General features: G+C 35.2%; 1 protein-coding gene across 1 annotated transcript in view; it reads right to left on the bottom strand.

Annotated features, from left to right (window-relative positions):
* Window positions 1-21,189, bottom strand: part of LOC129575193 (toll-like receptor 6) — a 34,841-nt gene extending 13,652 nt beyond the window's left edge. The window contains exon 1 of the mRNA XM_055458214.1: window positions 16,909-21,189. Coding sequence (XP_055314189.1) covers window positions 16,909-19,191 — 2,283 coding nt within the window. The 5' untranslated portion in view covers window positions 19,192-21,189. The remainder of the gene's footprint in view (window positions 1-16,908) is intronic.
* Window positions 21,190-21,340: the final 151 nt, after the last annotated feature.

Raw genomic sequence — 21,340 nt, 5'->3', positions numbered from 1 at the left:
ATCGATGGGCCTTTCTACCGACAACAATTGATACGTTTGAAACAAGCAATCAAAGAAAAACGCACGAAATGGGAGACCAGAAAAGAGACATTGATTTTCCTACATGACAATGCTCGGCCACACATTGAGAAATCGGTCAAAAACTACTTGGAAAATAGCGGATGGGAAGTTTTGGCTCACGCCCCGTATAGCCCAGACCTGGCTCCATCCGACTACCATTTGTTTCGATCGATGCAAAACCATATGGACGGAGAGCGGTTCTCTTCAGTTGAAGAAATCCAAAATTGGCTCGATGCATTTATAGCCTCAAAAGATGAGGAATTTTTTAAGGCAGGCATCCGTCAATTGCCCACATTGTGGCAGAAGGTCATCGCTTCCGATGGACAATATTTTGATTGAAATGTAATTTCATTTTGGTATTCAAATAAATGTTTGAAAATTTAAAAAAATCGACAAAACTAATTCCCAGACCCAATATATTTCACCAGTTTCATTTAATTTAGGTTTTACGTTTCTATAATTTTACTTTTGTATGGACTGCGTGCCGGTTCCTTTGACTGTTTGTATTTAGTCGTTTGTACGTTGTTGATTGTTTACGATATTGGTTGATTCTTTGTATTGACGACGTGAATCGTTTTCATTTGATAAAAGTCATCGAGATAGATAAATGCGGTGATTTGCGATGACTTGTTCGCCTAGTTCGTACATGGAAAATTTTACAATGTTGCTAGGCTAGTAATTTACCGAATCGTTTCGATTCACATTGCATACATCGCAGCATTAAAAATGTACGGTGAGCTCAGAGCTAAGAATAAAAAAAATATTAACCAACACTGTCAGTAGTAGTTGTAAATGTGTTTGTGAATATGCAATTGCTGATATACTCTTTTATCGAATTCATACCATATCATCCACATATGAAGTGTAAGTAATCATCAACATTGCAGAATGGCTTGTGTGAATCTCCAGAATGTCCCTTCGTTATGTGGAATAGTTGGTGCAAACAATCACTATCATCAATAATAATATAGATTCGTTTTCTTAAAAAAACCGGAATGCCGACCGAAATGAGCCAGATATAGAATGCCATCGAGTGTGTGTGTGTGTGTGTGTGTGTGCAAATGGGATCAAAGTGATTTTCAAGTTACACGATATTCGATTACACTTCATCGATAGTTTGTGGTTGAAAACATGGCTTCTTCTCCACTACTACTAAGGGTGATTCGATGCTCAAAACCTCAATATGGATTTAACAATACAAAGCAAAACGAAAAAAAAGATGAAAAGAAAAATGATATGAATTGCGTGCATCCACATGAGTACCAAAAATTCAAAGTTTTTTTCAGATGAATGGTCAGAACCAATTTGATGTGAATTTATGCATAAAAGGTCACATTTTTATAAACTTTTGAAGCTTCAAAAGTCGATTACCATACCTTTCCAGCATTAATACCATAGCCATTTAACTTTTTTATCTCGTTCTTTTGTGTGACGAACACTAAAGTTATAAATATTATTAACGGATTTGTATTTAGTGAAAGCCGAATAAATATTACCTAGTGACAATAAAATAATACAATGGTGGGCACATTCAACAAATATTATCTTTTTTTTTTCTTTTTCAATGGCACAACATTCGTTTAAATGTTATGTTGCAAGTATTTTTCATCAAAATTTCAATGAACATTATATTTCTGTGCGTTTGGTGCACGGTTTCTCTTGTGGTTTCAACTGTCCACAACATTCTCATTAGTTAATGCGAAGCATTTTTCTTTCCTTTATCTCACTTAACGGGAAAAAGTCTCGAATTTTTTGTGTTATAGCCACATTGTTTGAAGTTGATAAAAATCGTCAACGTGCAGTGCAAACAGTGTAAAATTTTATATGAAAAAAAAACTGGCAGAAAAAATCCAGGCGCGTAAAGCCAATGTATAGAGAATCAGATGCGCTTAGATTAAGTGTGCAAAATCACGTGGTAGCACTGTGGTAGCTGAGAAAAACGTGACGAGATAAGCAGTGTAAACGCAATTACGACACCGTCATGAAACGGTTGACGAAGCCACTAAATGCTCAAAAAAATAATTAACTTTCTTTATACATTTTTTCTCTGTCTTTTCGAGTTTGCTTTTTTGTCGCTTATTCACTCATTCACTTTACAATTCGCCTATTCGTTTAATTTAAATTGTATGCGTAAATTCTCGATTTTCCGCATTGATGTTCATTAAGATAAGTCCATGCAAGAAGGATTGCGTACGATAAAACTTTGTGCTCCATCAACAATGTTGAAGATGTAGAATAAACATTGCGCTATTGATCGCTATTCATGGTCTAGTTCATGGTGATGTGATGAAAAGTATCTGTTCACGTAAGTCACGTAACTATAAAACAATTTTCTTTTGACACCTCAGCATTGGGAAATTCTAATGACATCTAGCCTCAATTGTAAAATTATTGTATCGTGTACATAATTCAAAATTTAGATTTTATTTCCAGCGTTATTATATTATATGATACGCACATTTTATATATAAACGGAAATCAGTGTAGTAGACTAGAATTTTACACGTGCACAACATAATCATTTTTCAGCAGAGTATGGGATGAATCAGCAATACTCAGACAAGGCTACGGTTTTTCCACTGAAGATGCAGCATAAAAGAATAATGCTCAAGTGGAAAGTTTGTGCACCCAGCCAATTTTTCGTCTGCAAAGTTTTCACTAGTTTTATCACAGCAAAAATATTCGTCAAGAAAAATCTTTAAACCACTTGATTTTAATTTACATTGTTTGCTCAGCAACATGAAAGAGTTGATTTGTGTTTCCTCCTGGTTATTTTCCTTAGCGGAATTTTCTATAAATTTAACTCACGAAATAAACTTCCACAATCACAACGATTCGAAAAAAAACTATACAAAAACGTTGTGCTGGTGCTGCGCTCGAAAGGGTCAGCTCGAATCCCGCCCGAGCCCGAAAAGTTCTGGGTGGGTCTACGGGACGGGCTCCCGTTGCAATCTCTGGTGCAGGACTAAAAGCAGTAGCTTACTTTTACGAACAGAGCATTGGTCGAAAAGAAATACCTTTAGTTTATAGTGATTGAAAAAGTATCGAATATGAATGCGAAAAACCCTTCTGCGTCTACCCAGATTAATTCAACATCCATAAGTTGAGTGCTGCATATTGATGGCTATGATTCGTTTGTAATTCGTAAAACGAAAGAACAAAAAACGAACAGAATTGCGACGCCAAGTCGAGTAATGGTATTTTGATGGAATCCATACATTGTTCTGATGTATAAGTTGTTGTTGTGATATCGAACAAGTCGTTCCTTGGGCGTCACTCCGCCATCGTGTTACACTACACTCAGAAACACTCACATAACCTTTTCACATAATTTTCATTTACGATATCGACTATCGATATTTTGCAAATCACGACAAAATTCAAATCGTATAAAATGAGAGATTGAGCGAAACCGCTTTCATACACATTTTTTTCTCGTTCGCTCACTCATTCGAACCATTCGTTGGCAAAATGCTAAATGACATCAAAAATTACCCCACTTGGTTGGGAAGTCTTTGGACACATAGCCACGCAGATGCAATGTAAAACGTACATTTGGCATTGCATAAAATTTGTACGAGAAGAATTTGCCCATGAATCGGTTAAAAATCAATAAAATGAACAAAACTATATTACTTAGGGTTATATCACAGATACTGTGGCAGAGTAGATATTATGCTCAGAATCAGATGAATATCTGTAGCTGAGTTCAGCCAGATGTCATAGTGACCTTTGGTTTTGGCTACATACGCAACCAAATAGCCGCTACAACGTCTGGCTACAGATATTCAGCTCAGTCCAATATACTCTTGGCGCATGAGAGAAATAGGAAACGACTCGCTCGATTCATTCATTAAAAAGTCATTGTTGTTTTCGTCGCTGTTTCTGTTCTTTCCCGCTAGTCCATACTATCAATACGTAGCTTGTGGTGCAGGCAAATGTATGTGACAATCAAAGAAACTCATTGAAACGCAAAAGAAGGAAAACTCAAAATTGTAATGAATTACAGGGGAAATGAATATGGAAATTTTACAAAGTGTGCAATAAATTAGAATCAAATGAGAAAATGAATTTCCGTTCCGATCAACAATTTCATACACACACATGTATATGTTGTACGTCAGTATTGTATTGTATATCAGAGTTTTTTTTACGATTTAAACAAAATAAACGGCAGACAAATTTTCTGCGTCCAAAACCTCATTTTTTCAAAATAAATATGTTCCTGTCACATTTTTGTCGGACTTGATTGAAATCCTTGATTACTTAATTCATCCAACTTCGATTAAGCTAGCCCAATATACTGATAAGAATGTGTCCGACAAATAATCCTTTTAATGGAAATGAAATTTCGGACGTATGAAAATTGTCCGTCGGATTGAGAAAGATGCATTATTTAGGTAATCTCAGACGGATTTCCAAAAAAAATCTCTGGGAAATACGCCAAACCACTCGAAAGACCCGACAAAATATCGTCGCAGACTGCAAACAGGCTGTAAAAGTTGCATTATTGAATTTTTGGCAGACGATTGAAAAAAAAACAAATTCACAGAAACTGGCTAGTCCGATATAATGGATCAATTGAATCACAATGTCACATTGGGACTGTGTTGAATTTTTTTTTCTCTTGCATACACCTTTGTCACGATTTAAGATTATGCGTACTAGTTGAACAAAGCATCAACTCAAATCATTGTGTGAAAAGGCTGAGCATTGCTTTGTTATTTTCATTGTTCACATCGATTTTCTCAACTCCATTGTTTGCTTCGCACTGTTGCAATTCATCAAAATGTAGTGCAGACTAACTGTAACTGATCTGAATGGACTTCATTACAATTCATTACATATGATGTCCCCATGTCGCTTGCAATGCAATCGATTACATGTGTTCCTCATTCGTTCCAGACCTTCTGACCATTTGAATGGCGAAGCACCAGTCATGTGTACATGCGATCTGCATCGTTCGTTTTTCATGTGACTTTTTCTTTTTATATATTCCTGAAATATTGTTCATAAAATTTCAATGGTTTGTTGTAGCTTGACATCAATGGTATACATCGTTGACGTTTCTATAAAAAAAATCACAGACAAATGCCATCTGATTTCGTTATTGTCATTGGTATTTGTAGAATGGAAAATGGTAAAGGAATGAATATTCTATGTCTTATTCGAAAGAACAATCATTCCTTGCATTGGTTTCAGCTTTCAGCTTCAATTGCACTGAACTTCTGGGTATACTTTTTCCACATACTTCAAAGCATGTCTGGCATTTAGAAAATTGGACTTATCTTTCTTTGAACAGGTTTTGGCTTTTTCATTCATTTTATCGAAATTATATTAATAATCTAAAGTTGGCTTTGCGAAAACATTTATTTCAACTTTCAAATACCTTAGGTAAAAATTGAAAAATCCACAACCAAATGATTTAGTCGAATTTGGATCGAGTGTTAATTGAAATTTTTATAGCGTTACATTGAACTAAAAATGAAAGGGAAATGATTGAAATACCTTCGAGTATGTGGTTGTAAAACAAACCATAACACAATCGCATCATTTGAAGAAGTATCTTTTTGCGTGTCTCTTTTTGAAGGCTTAGCCTATTTGACAAATAAAAATGTGTGGCCTTTATTTCACTCCCCCTGCTTTAAATATCCCTTGAATATGGGTCAGAACCAGTATAAACGACAATTTCCAAGTGGTTTTTGTTGGCCGATTGCGATGCGTAGAGCAGTTAGCAGCAGTTTGGAATAAAATGGTTTCATGGCCGATCAAATTTTAACATCTGCACAAATTATACGCCGACAAACTGTGTAAACGAAAGAGATAGCTTCGGAAAATTGTCGATACAGAACATGCAGAACATATGTCCAATAAAGAACTGTCACCGTTGCTCCTGTCGTTGTCTGAACAAAAATGTTGCCATTGAAAAAGAAACGAGGACAAAATGAGGCGACTTATTTGTCTCTTGCTAATTGAGAGCGAACATGGCTCAATTGAGATTGGATGAATTGTCATTTTGCGACGAAATCATACGCAAACCAAGCATTCATACTGATGAGTCTTTATAGAGCAAACGCAGATATATCCAAGAAGAGGATCTCCCGTTACAATTTATACATGAGCAATGAGCATCGAATAAAAGCGTATAAAAAGACGCATTACTTGCACGAATATTTATATTTTGCACACGGATACTAGCAAGCCCAATACAAAATTAGGTGCTCTTCTGCCACGGCTATACTAATAAATGGGCTCTTTTATGTCTATGGTTTCCCCTTTTTGTTTCGTGCGCGGTGAATTGAACCATTGTTTTCATATTCATTTTAATTATCCTGGGTCTTTTCGTAACCATCATTTGAATGGCATGCTTTTTTTGTTTCGAAATAAAAGAAGAAAATTCAATTCGGCTACTGCAGCTAAGCCTGCTTTTGTTGGTGTTATTTCCTACTGTTGTTGCAATATATTTGTCCGTCGCATATTTTTGATGCTGATTTTTATTTTTCTTTGTTTCATTTTATTTTGTGCCATTTCATCATCGCCATCATTTACCGAAGAGAGTAAATTATATTATAGTAGTGTTTTTTAGTCGCAACGACTCGATTCCATCCATTTCGGTGGCACATTCAAGTGTTCAACACTATTTTCACTCTTTCCACAATTACCATTCAAACTATAAATTTTATTGCACCAAGCGGTTCATTTTCCCTTCGGTATAATGGAATGCTGAACATTGGCTGAAACAACTGAGTTGATGGCACAGTCGCCTTGTGTGCATCACATCAACATCATCATATCCGCAACGAGTTGATGGTTTCGGCAATTGTGAATAATGTTTGTGAAATGTAATTAAAAACGCGAGAATACTAAGCCGGATGAGCCAAAAGATTCTCATGTACGGGAGTCTTGGTTCTTCTTCTGTCTCATTTGGCAGGCAATTCGTTGCCGATGAAATGGAAATGGTGAACAAGTTGTGTAATAAGATTTTCGAACAACTTTTGTATCCCTTTCTACGTTTTTCATGGCTGCGCTTTATAATGGCGTTTATTTTGCTTCAATTCGTACGCTATTTCACCGGTTATGACGCAACCATTTTTGCGCCTACAAAGTGTTTCACTCAACGAACTGTGCGTACAATATAATTTTTTTTTGTACAGTGTCTCGGTTCCGTCTTTTGAATCTTTGCTCGTCGAGGGTTTATTTCGTGCCAATCCCGAAATGCGTGCGTCCGATTTATACAAAGGCACACAAATGGAGTTCGAAATAGCGGCAATAGACCATCCATGCACACAACGAAAAGTGAAAAAAGCAATAAATTAACTTTTCCACATAAAAACGAAGAAGAAACTTTAACGTATATTTAGATAACGGTACATCAGCAACATCAGTCACAGAATGTATATTGTACATGGCATCGCCATAGCATGGCGATAGTAGCTGGTAACAGCGGTGGAAAGGCGAACAATAATCGCTGGTATCGAGAAAATTATGATTCGTTGTCTAATAAAAATGAATCGGACCGCATCTAAACATGATTTTCATGGTACGGTATCAAATGTGTGGTATGCCACCAAATAAACCTTATCTAGACCTAGTGAATCAAAGAATAGAACAAATTACAGGATGTTTCCCAAATATAATATGAAAAAATGCGAATACTTGGCATTAATTCCGAAAACAGAAATGGAACAAAACTAGAGATCTAAAGGATTCGTTCAAAAAATCGAAACAGCAATAGTTTTGATGAAGTTTTTAGACAATTTTCGAAGGAGAGCTCGAATGATTGTCGATATCGAGCAAATGTGTAGGTAAAAAATAATATAATTGGAGAAAATTCTCCCAGAAAATTCTCCATTCCAACATACTATGGAAAAATGCCAGGAAACATTACAGGAGAAATTAAATAAATATGCCCAAGTAAAGAAAATTATCTTGTATCATGCGCCATGCTGCCGCCATATATTGCCGAAAGATAAACTTGCTAGCCAAAACATCTTCTCGAACGAGATCCAAATTGTATTTTCACAAGCGGGCTACTTGTTTTAAAGGAGAAGGAGGATACATTGGCATCCGTTGAATAAAACAGAAGAGATAAATAAGTCAGGCTGGCAACAGAGATGATGAAAAAGAATCATAATGAGACCAAGTGTTGAGCAAAAGATATATATTAGTTCATATTTAACGAATGCTTAAATTATACAATCGGTGTTCGATTCCGAATATGGTGCTTGTTCGTTTGGTACTTGCGTGGTATATTTATTTATTTTTTTTTTTTTTTCAAATTACAATCGTTCAATCGTTTTGCAGTCGGCGAACATCTTTGACATACATATGTTATGTTCGTTTATGGCGTATATATCATACAACAACATGACCACATTTATCATTTTTCTCATCTGCATCAGTTTTCAACATTGAAATTATTTAAATATATTTGAGAATACGAGTCTTCAAAATGAAATGCTCAAATCTGTACTCGTTTTAAAATTTCCGCATATTTCCTGCTGCTATCCTCAACACATTATGAAATAAACATGTGAGCGCCAACGTTTGTTAGAACAGTGCCAAAAGCAATACGAGATACGTTGATGTTGTCGCCATAGCTATTGCCGTCGGTGTTTCGTTTTGCTGACACAACACCAATAACATCTTCGACGAAACAACGAAATGAACAGAATAAAACTGGATCGATGCTACTAAATTAACCAAATTATTGTTAGAATTACTAATAGATGTTGACTATGGTACGCAGATACCAAGGAAGATATTGCCTTGAATGTGTTACACTTTTCTCCAATATGCATAAACAAAGTGAAATGTTTCACACGTGCACCAAACTAAAACGAATCGAAAAAAAATCCTTATCGCTGTGATTCTTGTTCATCTAGTTATACTGAATTCAATAATCTCCATTGTTATTTTTGTTACGCACTCACAGATACACGTAAAACCCATGATGAAAACCAAAGTGAAAATATTTTCGGAAACAAGCGTGAACGAAAAGAGATTTTCCACATAATTTTATAGTCATTTGACTGAGATTGTTTGTTTTTTGGTCGTTTTAAGATTTTTGTTTTCGTTTTGTTTATTTCTTTTCAAGTTGGGCAAGTGTTTCTATTTCCCACTCATACCGTGCCCTGAAAGATGTTTGATACTCGCTGCGTGTTTTTCTCATTAGTATTACCATTTATTCCATGTAGACTTTAGCTCTGTATACATATTTTTTTTTAATCTTATACATTCTGCCGCTAGGGCGTCCTTCTGTTTTAAACATCCCTTTTGTTGGCAGTAAAACGCAAAGAGGAAAAACGACGAAGATGGAAATCATTAAGCAAATTCATTCTCATTAACTTCTGCCATGCTGATGAGAGTAAAAGCATTAGTGGGTCTTTTTCCGTCTCGTACGTATGGATCAAAACGTGGGATATCGATTTTTCTGCCTTCTCTTCAGCTAAATGAAAAACAACACAGCAAAAAATGCGGTATTTTAAAGTACTATTAGAATGTGAGTGTTTGATAAATTCGCTTTGTATTTTATTTTCCAAATGCAAAACGAGTCGAAATTGCTCATGGCACAGCAGATGGATCTATTCAAAAATACGGTTTGTCATTTCAGTCAAACACAAATTCTATAGCGTACATTTGGAATATATATGCGCCACATTGAAATAGAAGTTTTAATATGAAATAAATGTAAATATTCGACTTTCCAAATTGGCTGAAAATCTTTCCGAGAATGTAGTCAAATTACTTAGTTTCACAAACGTTTCATGAGTCTGATTTGAGTCATCGATATTTGTAAATCAGCTCAGGCTATAAACTCATTCATAATATTGGCTTAAATAAACTGCTAATACTGCACTTATTACATTTTCGAATGCATTAACCAGACGCGGCGACAAATGTGTTCTGTCATTGAGTGAACACTTAAGCCAGTTACAACAGTGTTGTAAACATTCATATACGAAGCTGTTACACTGTCTAAGGTCAATACTATAACGCACGTTGAATTTAATGAAATACTTGTGTTGCATATGGAATACGTGTTGATGAAGATATAAGTGGGCAATTAAGCAAGAGATGTTGGCAGAGAACGGAAAAGCAATATATGAAAGTGAGCGATTCTAATTTTAAAATGATCTAAACAAGAAATGAATCTGCTGAATCCAGATTCGATTAATCGTAGTGTAAATTTCAAAGGCTTATCATCAGAGCGTGTTATGAGCTGATGTCACCAGCACTAACTAACGTTAGTTGCTGATATCAGCTGCTGACGAGTATGCGTTGCATTGTTTCAACGCATTTGCAGTATAAAAACGAAAGGTTCAGCAATCTTCTCATTGGTAAGTTCAACCTTGCCATTGGTATGTTTGGAGGATATCTCATTTTTAAACTGTAAATGCGTTGAAACAACGCGACGCATACTCGTCAGCAGCTGATCTCAGCAACTGACGTTAGTTAGTGCTGCTGACATCAACTCATAACACGCTCTCCTTATCATACGTCTTTGTAAGATAATTATCCAATAATATCTCATTCTTCGAAATGACACTGAATTGAATGTGCGATATCAGACTAGCAAGTTTAACATTGTTCGATTGTAATGGTAAAAAATCATTGAAATTATTCCATTGACAAATTAATGATTGAACTGCACATCCAAAAGAAATATATTCGGTGAGAGACACCAAAGAGCATTTGAGCTAACATGAGCTAACATGAGCTCACATACACTCGAATACTATTTCAGTGAAAGCATATACAGTGTGAGATAAAACTTTATGATATTAATTATGTATAAACCATACCCCTTAAAATATACATGTCGTTTTCTTTTGCTTTTACCGATATTTTCTACTTTTCGGCTTCAACCGGTGTTCATAAAATAAAGCTTACATCAAACCTGTGTACAATGTACACTCATGTATGTAAATCAACAATGGTGTGATGAAGAGAAATGAGCCACATGATAAAACTAACTATTACAAATGCACAAAATCCATTCAATTCGTCGTTATTAATTTAATCTCGACACGATTTGTACATAAAACATTGTGTGGTCTCGCATATCAAAGTGTTTTTTTCACCGCTGTTTTTCAAACATATCTTTGTTTGGCAATGAAAATATATTGGTGTTATTAAACAAAAAAGACGGAAAGTTGGTCGGTTTTTCTCAGTTTTTTTGTTGTTGCCATAAAATAATATCCAAAATTACACATTAACATTGCAAACCAGAAGATAAAAAAAGGTCTTGCGATAATATTGAAATAAAATTTCGTCTGTTCCATCTTTTTGGTTCATCCAACTGCATAAACCAAATGTTTGTCTTAATTTTTTTTTTAAATATGTTTTCACTAAAAAGGAAACTTGCTTTAAATATGCAGGTATCAATGAGGACGATGAATTCTCAGAAGAAAATAAGAGCTGTGTGTAATCTATCTATTAGATACGAAATCCAATTAAAATTTACTAAACACCATTGATTCGAGTCAGACTCTGAAAACCGATATGGTCTCTTTATAGAATAGCTGAAATCCAATCGATTTGCTGATTTTCAGACTGCACTCGATCAATTCTCAATGGAACACATGTCTGTTTACACAAAAAATAATAGAAACGAAAAAGTACCGAAACGCCAGATTTTTACACAACAATGGATCAAGCGAAAAGTATTGAGCGTAAGATGATTTAATACGTCATTATATTTTGTAGACACAAATCAATATTGATGATCTCAAAAATATGCCACTTTTGCCGATTTCAGCTCCAAGTTTTTTCCTAAAGTTTAGAGCGAATATATTTGCAAGAAATAAGGTAACATTTGAGCTAATTCGTACCGCCACTGTCTTAAAAAGGCAACGGTCTTGGCATTCAGGGAAATTTATTAAAACCCAGCGAGTATGTGTGCAATTACTAGCTGTTTTCTGTTTTTACCTTTTTTTCTCATATTCTCTCAAAAGGTTCAAACTTCATTTACCCACTTTAATCTTCATACGAATAAGATTTTATGTTTTTAAATGAACGTTGATATTATTGTTCCACAAAACACGATTATGAACGTATCAAAAAGTCTTGGAGCTTGATGATTTTCTGCTTCTCTCTCTGGTTCGTTGTCGAATACAAACTAACCAAATTATTTGATCGGTTTTAACAAACTAACAAAAACTATACGGCGGATTTTAAAATCACGCTTCCCAAAAATTTAACTAATCAATTGTGAGATTGATGGTCGATACGGATTGATACACACAAATACATATGTGTATACATACAATACTCGATTTCAAATCGTTTGGTGAATGCGTGTATGGAGCGATACGATCGCATGTGAGTTGGGAGACTAAGTTGAAAGCCGTGTGTCTCGGTAAGTGCACCTACAGCGAGAGAAATAAAAAAGAACGACAAAATGCCAGAGTGCGAACAGTCCTGAGGTGTATCTTCGTTATGAGACACAAAGAAAGATGAAATCAAGACCCATCTCAAAAAAATGTGCGATAATCGTTTTGTTATCGTACGTATTCCATCTCTTCTCTCTAGCTTTGTATGATTTGGTGTACGTTATTATATTCCCATAGTTGAATTGGAAACAAGAAACGAAGAAAGAAATTTAAAAAAATCCAAATGGGTGTTTTGTGCATTCGTCTAATGCGTTTGTGAGTGTGTTGGAGTGGATGTGAGAGTTAACAACAATACAAGAAGATGGAGTGAGCCGTAGATAAGAGGTATAGGGAAAAGCCAGCGAAAATATTTCGAATGATGGCCTGATATACCTAGAAGAGCATGCAGTACAGACCAAAACGAAATGGACACAGTGTTGTGCGTGTAACATTCAACAGTAACCATGCAACTTAATATGTGTACGAGGCTTATGAAACAAAACATATTTTTAAAAAAACACACAAAACGAAACGAATCCAGATGAAACGAAGTAACTAATGAAATGAGATTAAGTGTAATGAGATGGCATGGTATTAATAGCAGCAACAATAATCGATCGGGCCAGAGATGCATGCACATGGTAAATAGTATTTACTAAATACTTGACAAAAATACGCCAGACGTAACAGAATTAAATAATGTACGATATCAAATATGCCCCTATAATATAAAAAGGGAACTTGAAATCGTCAAAAATGGTTTGTGACTGTGCTAACGCGCTAAATAGTGTCGGAGAATAATGAAGAATATCAAGAATTTTTTCAAATTTCGTACAACTCTAGCTGGGAATTTATCGATGATCAATATAGTATAGAACATGATTTCGAATTGAAAGTTGAGTATCCAATATCATAGGAACGAAGTAAGAAAAAGAAGAATTAAGATTATGATGACGATGTGAGGAGTAGAAAAAATTTACATAACCAAATGAATAGAAGAAACAAGGAGCATCACTTCACATGCAAACACGCACATGCCACACATCCATTCCACTTGATATTGCTGTCGCTATTCGTCTCTGAAAAACGAAATGATACCATTCATATACACTATTTGAAAGTGAGTGTCTACTGTACCTAGACTAATACCGAATTCATAGGTTCAAACAACCCACTTCAGAGTAACATAGACACTTTTTTTATTCATTTTATCCTCTTCTGTTGCTTGCTCAAACAAACACTTTTACCTATGCAGCCACTCGAATGTATGAGCGCACTCGCATGCTCGTGTGCGTGTTGATCAGGTACGATTTGATGTGTCAAGTGAGACTGAATTTTCACTCAACTTTGGCTAAATATACAATTACATCAGTGAAATATAATTCGCATCTCTTTAAAATTTAATCCGATCGATGTTTGCTTTGGAGTATTTCCCTTGGTGTATGCCTTGCTTACTCTTGGTTGGTATGAAACGAAATGAAGTGAAGCAAAATGCGTACAAATTCGGGTGTTGATCGCATCGATAAAAACCACGAAATTCTCACATTTCCCAAAACTCCGACCAAAGGAGAGAAGAGCACGAAAGACACCGAGAGAGAGAGAGAGAGAGAGAGAGAGAAAGAAAGATAAAGAGAAGATGCTCACACGCAATATGTGATAAATGTATACATATACAATTTGACACATTCAAAGAAGATGGAACTAACTGAAAGTATTTTGCTTTCAAATAAAATTGTATCCAAACAATGATTGAAGAACGCACTCGATTGTAATTCAATACTCTTTATGGTGCTGGTGAAACACAAAAAATGTGAGCGAATAAACGAAAATACTGTACAATTTACGCAAAACACTTGATACTTTTACTTTTGTTCGCGAAAACGTCCAAAATACTGACAGTTGATATGTCGATATAAATATCAACTAGGGCCATTTTGAGAGATATAAATATTTGATATCGGTCTGGCTACCATTGTGCGATTGGCTACTAGGGAAAAGAGCTGCTTTCTGTGAATGAACACAACACTTTATTTTATTCTGCAACCGATAAAAATGAACCTTCTCGGCTATAGATTTTAAATATGATTGCTAGTCAAACTGGAAATTTAATGAGCATTAGCATTGGTTTTAATACAACATCGTGATAAGAACCACATCGATATTCTGGTAACAGAACAAACTGCGCACAAACCATTTCAAATGAAATAGAAATAAGACGAAAAATACACGTAATTGCATCACGAACAATATTGAAAACATCCGAAATTTGCTGGAAGAGCAAAGGCTCTCAGAAATCGCTTATGTTGCTTTTGCCTAAAACGTTAATGTCATTAGCAGCATAGACGTTCTACTGACTTAGAAGCATTGAAAGGCCGAGAGCCTTTGAAAAAGGCTGCTCACAAAAACGTCCAAAAAATTGACAAAATCACGAGGGGGAAATCACTCAAAAATAATTTCTATTTGACAAGTAGATTTTAGGTAATTCGTTGAACAAAAAGTAATTTTGAATGTAGTTTTTCGACTAAAAATTACTACAAATTACTTTTTATTCGATAAATTACTTTTCTATTAGAAATTACTTGTCAAAAATATATTTTTCTATGATAAAATGTATTTTGTAATTCTCTTCGAAAAAGTAATAGTAAAAGTAATTTGTGAACCGAAAAAGTAATTTTCTAGAGTGATTTTCCCCTCGCAAAATCATCTAAATTCAAAATGCCGGGATAAATTACAAAATCATCAAAAAACCTCCAAAAAAGTATATGGACAAAACACGTATTAAAAAGGACAAAATCATCTAAAAATCTAACAATTTTATTCCAAAATTTTTTATGTATTTTTATCTCTCAACATGTGACAAAATCGTCTAAAAAGGCACAGAATTTAGATGATTTCGTCCATTTCCATAACGATTTTGTAACAAAAAAAACGTCAGATTTTAAAATCATTTTATCATATTTTTGAAGAAAAATTTGGACGAATTTGTTAAAAAAAAGTGACAATATTTACTAGACGAAATTGTATCTAATCATTTGGAAAATGACAAAAAAAATATTTAGATAAAATGGGAGGGTGGAACTCAAGCATTATTAAAAATCGTTCAATACTTTCCTTCTTGGAACTTCCCAGAAGAGTATAGAAGGCTCTGTAGTACAGAGTTATAACTGTCAAACTACTGGCGCCATCGGCCATCACGAGTATGTATTGATAATACATTCGAATTGCACTCACACGTAAATAAATTCAATTGATTTTTCATTTGGAGTGCGTTCAAGCTCGTAAATGAAACTCAATGGAACGAGTACTATTTTGTTATAGCAAATATGTTATTGTGACTGTTGTACTACCCGGGTAGCTATCCTAAAGTCATAGACTTATTTTACCGTAGTTTCCTTATTTTGATTTACGCACAAAAATGTACAATATTGTGTTGCATGTTGGTTCCTTATCGTATCGCATCCCATCCCATCGCTTCATTCGTTGTGCACACGAACAAAGTTAGTGAGTGTGTCTCCTTGCTGGAAGATATGCGAAGTCAACCGTGGTTTGAAGCTCAAGTGCTCTTTATCACTTTCCATGTGTCGAAAGCTAAATTTTTGACACGAAACAACATCTCACCGATACGATACGATGCATCTACGTTTAAATTTTTTAAACGAGAGAATTTATGTAAGAAAATTTAATCTCGGTTCCACACCAAATTGTATTGTGAATGGAGTGTTTCATGCTACGAATGATAAGCATAATATTTATGTGGAATTTATCTGCTCCATTAGGCATCCAGAATATTGGATGCAATTTTTCACGCAATTTGTGTTCATTTATAATTTTTTGATACTAGACTTGAAATTGAATTCATGGTTTCTGTTATTTTTCTTAGGGAAAATGATGTGAATATGTATGCCCATTACAAAAATCTGCTTTTAATCAAGATTCTCCAGAAAGAATATAATATTATATCATTGGTATACACATGTTTTCATCACTTTACGACTTAAAGCTGTGACCAGTATTGGCAGAATATCGATAAAAACAAGCATGCCAATTTGTGCCGTATGATATGCAAATGTGAACCGAATACAAAGAGGGATTTGATGAATTCATCGCAAGAGTTTTCATTTATGTTTTTAGTTAATCGATAAATAAATAAAATCAATGCACTGAAAATTACTATTCCCACATTTGCAACGAGATTGCCTCGATTCATAGTCACATTTGCAATAAAACAAACGGTTTAGAGATGTTTCCAATTGTTTTAGATGAAATGTGAAATTTTCTTTAGCAGTTCATTGAAGCATTTCCAGAACTTTTATTTTTCGCTCAAATTCACGGGAGACAGATAGGGAATTGAAAAAAACTTACAAATAGAAAAATTGTAGGATTAAAAAAAAACACACAACAGAAAATCAATAAAATGGTGTTTTGTTTTCTCGTTTGTTGTTAGTGTGTTCATGTACATTCGAATCAAACTTACCTGATTAATTTTCTGTAGCCAATCGATATTGCAATCGCATATGAAGGGATTTCCGCCAATGTAGAATTCGGGTAGCATTTTGGCTGTTGAAACGGGTTGTAAGCGGAGCGCTTTCACATCCAAACTTGTTATTTGATTTGCATACAAATCAACACGGGTTAAATTCGTTTTTTGCATGAATGTATGCGGTTCGACGGTTGTAATGAGATTATCATTGAAAAATAGTAACTCGATGCTGTTTGGTATTGATGTTGGTGTCACTTTTTCGATTCGATTGAAACTTGCATCCAATGTCTGTAATTTCAATTGATTGTCTAAACCATACACATTTGTTAATTCGATAAGTTCATTCTTATGCAAATCGAGCCATTGCAAGCTCAACGGTATTTGCGAGTAGTCAAAATGCTCGAGTCTATTATCAGATATATTAAGCCATAACAAATTTGGCATGTGGGCGAAGAGTCCGTTGATTTCGGTGAGGTAATTGCCGTCGAGACGTACTGCCTGAATGCTTGATGTCATTTCAAATGCGCCCGATTCGACGAACGAAATTTTATTGCGTGCCAAATTCAAAATTTGCAGACTTGGCAAATCTTTGAACACATTTTTTGTAATGTTCTCCAAATTATTGCCGATCAACCGCAATCCATACAGATTGGACATGCCACGAAAGCCGGGCTCATCTAGCGATACGATTTGATTTTCACCCAAATCAACTGTGCGTAGCAGACGCATATCTTTTAATGCCAAAGGCACGGTTCTCAATTCGTTGCCATTGAGATTTAAATCTTGAAGTGAGCTGCAATTACGAAAAGCCTCCGGATGAATGCCGGTCAGTACATTATTGTCGAGCGATAGCAAGGATAGCACATATAATCCATTCAGCGAATACGCGTCCAAATATTTAACTCGATTGTGTGACAACAATAGCGTGTGTAGATTGTTCATCGGTGCAAATGTGTCAGCTGCAATTGATTCCAGTTGATTGTGTCGAAGATTTAAGATTTGAAGTGTGTACAAATCCGAAAAAATTTCCGGCTCAAGATTGGTTATTTTATTATTCGACAGATTCAACAACACCAAACGTATGAGACCCGCAAATGTGTTTTTATCAATCCAACCGGAGGTCAATTTGTTGTTGGCCAAATCGAGTGCCTGAATTTGCTCTAAGTTTGAAAACAATTTCGGCGACAGCACGCTAATTGAATTATTTTGTAAGTAGACTTCCTGAATGGACTGAGCTGGATCTTTGAACAATTCCGATGGCAGCGCAACGATTTTATTCGAACTTAGATCAACTATTTGGAGGTTTCGTAAACCGCCAAGCGCTTTGTCATCGACCATGGAGATTTCGTTGTTGTGCAATTTCAAATGCTTTAGGCGTTTTAATTGGCCAAACCCATTTGCTGGCAATAGAACGAAGTGGTTATAGGATGCATCCAATGTTTCAATATCCAAAATGCACGGTTGTTTCGAACTAATCCTTTGAACACCGTCCGGAACTGCATTGTTTTTGGTGGAACTGCTTGTCGTTGATGATTCATTCGTCACATTTCCATTGGATTGCTCACCCTTTGGTTTTTCGCGGAATCCTAAATCATTGATGTCCTGCAGTCGATTAGCACTGATATTCAAAAAATTCAAATCGCTCAAACTGCAAAAAAGATTTTCGGGCAATGACCAGATGTTGTTCAAACTAAGATCCAATCGTTCTAGACCTTTGGTGTGCACAAATGAATCAATTTCTATATCCAAGCTGAGCGCGGGCCAATTGATATTGTATGTGCGTATAGTTAAATTACGTAAATCATTCAAGCCCAGCATAACTTCTTGTCCAAATTTAGCGAATTTGCAATGGTCGATGGTGAGATCTCTCAGCCGAGTCAAATGTTGAAAACTCCTCGGTTCTAGTGCACTTTTTGCCATGATCGTATCGTTGCACAAAATAGTCAACGAAATTGTATGCTCTGACGGAATTACACTGAAATTTGTTGTATCGAATTCACTGTTGATAGTGCGTAAATTGCATGCCAACGACACCTCTTCCATTTGATTGATGAAAAATCGACAATCGTCTGGCGCGTCATATTTGAGCTGTGCATCGACTCCAGTCCCACTGTTTAAACTACTGCTACCGGTTCCCGTGTATGCGCCCAATTTCATAGCACCAGCGATATTCTGTGCCGAATGCATTGTTTGTGGTTTACTTTTTTCACTGCGAACACATACACTTCCCAATGTGGAAGCCAGTAGAAGTACCAATATATGTCTCACCCAAAACATGATGATGAATATGAAAATATTTAAGTCGGCTTAATTCATCAAACAATGATAAAACGACGGAAAAGGCAATCCGTTGAACGCGATATGTAACGTAAAGTCAACGTCTACTATTCACGTCGTTGCTGTTTTTTCTTCCAATTTTAATTTATGAATTTCGATTTTTATTTGTTGCAATTTTTTGCTAGTTTAGAATTCGAGGAAACTCAAATGTCTACATTTCTCCCATTCATCGACGAATCAAAACTTCTGAATGGACTGATGACGAACAGAATATAGAAAAATAGTAAGAAATGACAGAAAAAAATTGGAGAATTCGATGGGAAACACGGAATTTGTTGATGATGCGGTTCGTGTTGCTGGATCGTTTTTCTGAAAATTTGATGTGAGTCTGTGTGCTCAGTAGATGTTCGTGTTTGGCATTAAAATTATCAAGATCGATTTGTTTTTCTTCATCGATTCTACGTGTTTGGGTGTTTTATTTTTCTTTATTTTTGTTGTGTTTCCCAACTCGTCGCACTCGTGAGTTGTATAATAATTTCGATAATATTTTCCGAAATGTTGTATTCGGTGCTGAACTTCTTTCTCGTTTTTTGCTATCCAAGCGGCTATTTTTCATGCGGCCTCAGCAACGGATTTTTATATTTATTCCGTATGTCGGATACTCGGGCTGTTGGTGTTTCGATTTATATATTTATGGTCAAGATGCATTTAATTTATGGCTGTGTCGGTTATTCTAGTTTCACCGGGACCAATTTGTTTCACATACATATTTCGTGATTGTATATGTTTGATGTTCGTGTTCACTTTTTTTTATCTCTCTCCAGTTTTCGCTTGTGTCGGTGGTAGCTATCGGACTTTTGGGGGTAACTTTTTCGGCTTTCGAACAACAATTTTTCTCGCGATTACTGTGGCATGTCGTTTGAAGTCGAAAATGTTACAAATGTGCTATCCGCTTGTTTCTTATATGCTTTTTTGTATGCCGTTTTCAAAAGTATTGTTTTTTTTCCGTCGTGTCCGTCTCCTCAAGCAGATTTATGATTTCCGCTTTTTCATAGATGAACGTGAATCGTTGTGCCGTTCATTCGAAATGTGAATGGTTAAAAGTGTATTTAATCAATGCCACCAAAATTCGAATTTAAATTTATTTATATTCTTAGCATTCTTTTGTTTTTATTGCATAATAGTTTTTTTTCGGATAGTTTTTGTTATCGAATGTCGTTCAAATTCGTGTTATTTTCTGCACTAGAAATTCTATCTCAGTAGTCTTTCGCGTTATATTCATTCACAAAACAATCTTTTAACGAGATGCACATTATATTTCATCCGATATTCACTAGATTTGTGAACAAACCTTCGATGGTTTGCTTCATTCTTAGAACCACTTGTGAATCCCAGTCACAACACTAGCTTTTTTTGTGTAAATCTTCTAAATTTCTTCTTTTCAAATCCAAATCAGATGAAAATAATAGTGCAAACCAGTGAACCAATTTTTCAAACTAAGCACTGTTTCAAACAATTATTTGTTTCATATTTTGAATGCAGCATATGTAGTTTTATTTCAACATAAATACACTGAATAAACGGGAAATTGAAAAAAACTCGTATGAATTTCAAATCGATTATTTTGTTTCACTAGTGTTAATTTCTCAATTTGAAACTAATTCGATGTACAAATTTTGCAAAGCACATAACATGTAAAATCACACTCAGCTTTTCAACAACACACATAATTCACAAAAGTTTTCAAGACGAATCTTCTCTTAATTTTTTCTGTAAACAATTTGTTGTCGATTCGTTTATTTCGTATTTATATGCACATAAGAAATACGATTACAGTTCTTATACGCGTATTCGGGAAAATATAAAATGTTCTTGTCTTTTCCCTATTCTTGGTTTTCTTTTTTTTATAGGTACACAGAAAAAGAAGAAGAAAACGATGACGATGACGATTTCATCGACAACAATACGTGCTTACACTCGAAAAGTTCAAATCAGACTGGAGCCAACATGGTGCTGCTACTCCTATATATATTTTTCGTCGCTTTTTGTGCTGATGTTCATTCTGGATGGTCTACATGCCGTGTGTGTATCGTATTACATTTCAGCAACTACAGCCAAAGGAGCGAACAAAGAGAAACAGAGAAGCAAG

This window comes from Sitodiplosis mosellana, unplaced genomic scaffold (assembly GCF_009176505.1).
Source record: "Sitodiplosis mosellana isolate CC-2019 unplaced genomic scaffold, AAFC_SMos_1.0 Smas_scaffold_6166, whole genome shotgun sequence".
NCBI lineage: Eukaryota > Metazoa > Arthropoda > Insecta > Diptera > Cecidomyiidae > Sitodiplosis > Sitodiplosis mosellana.
Note: the sequence above shows the minus strand (reverse complement) of the source record. Positions and strands in the feature narration are given on the sequence as shown.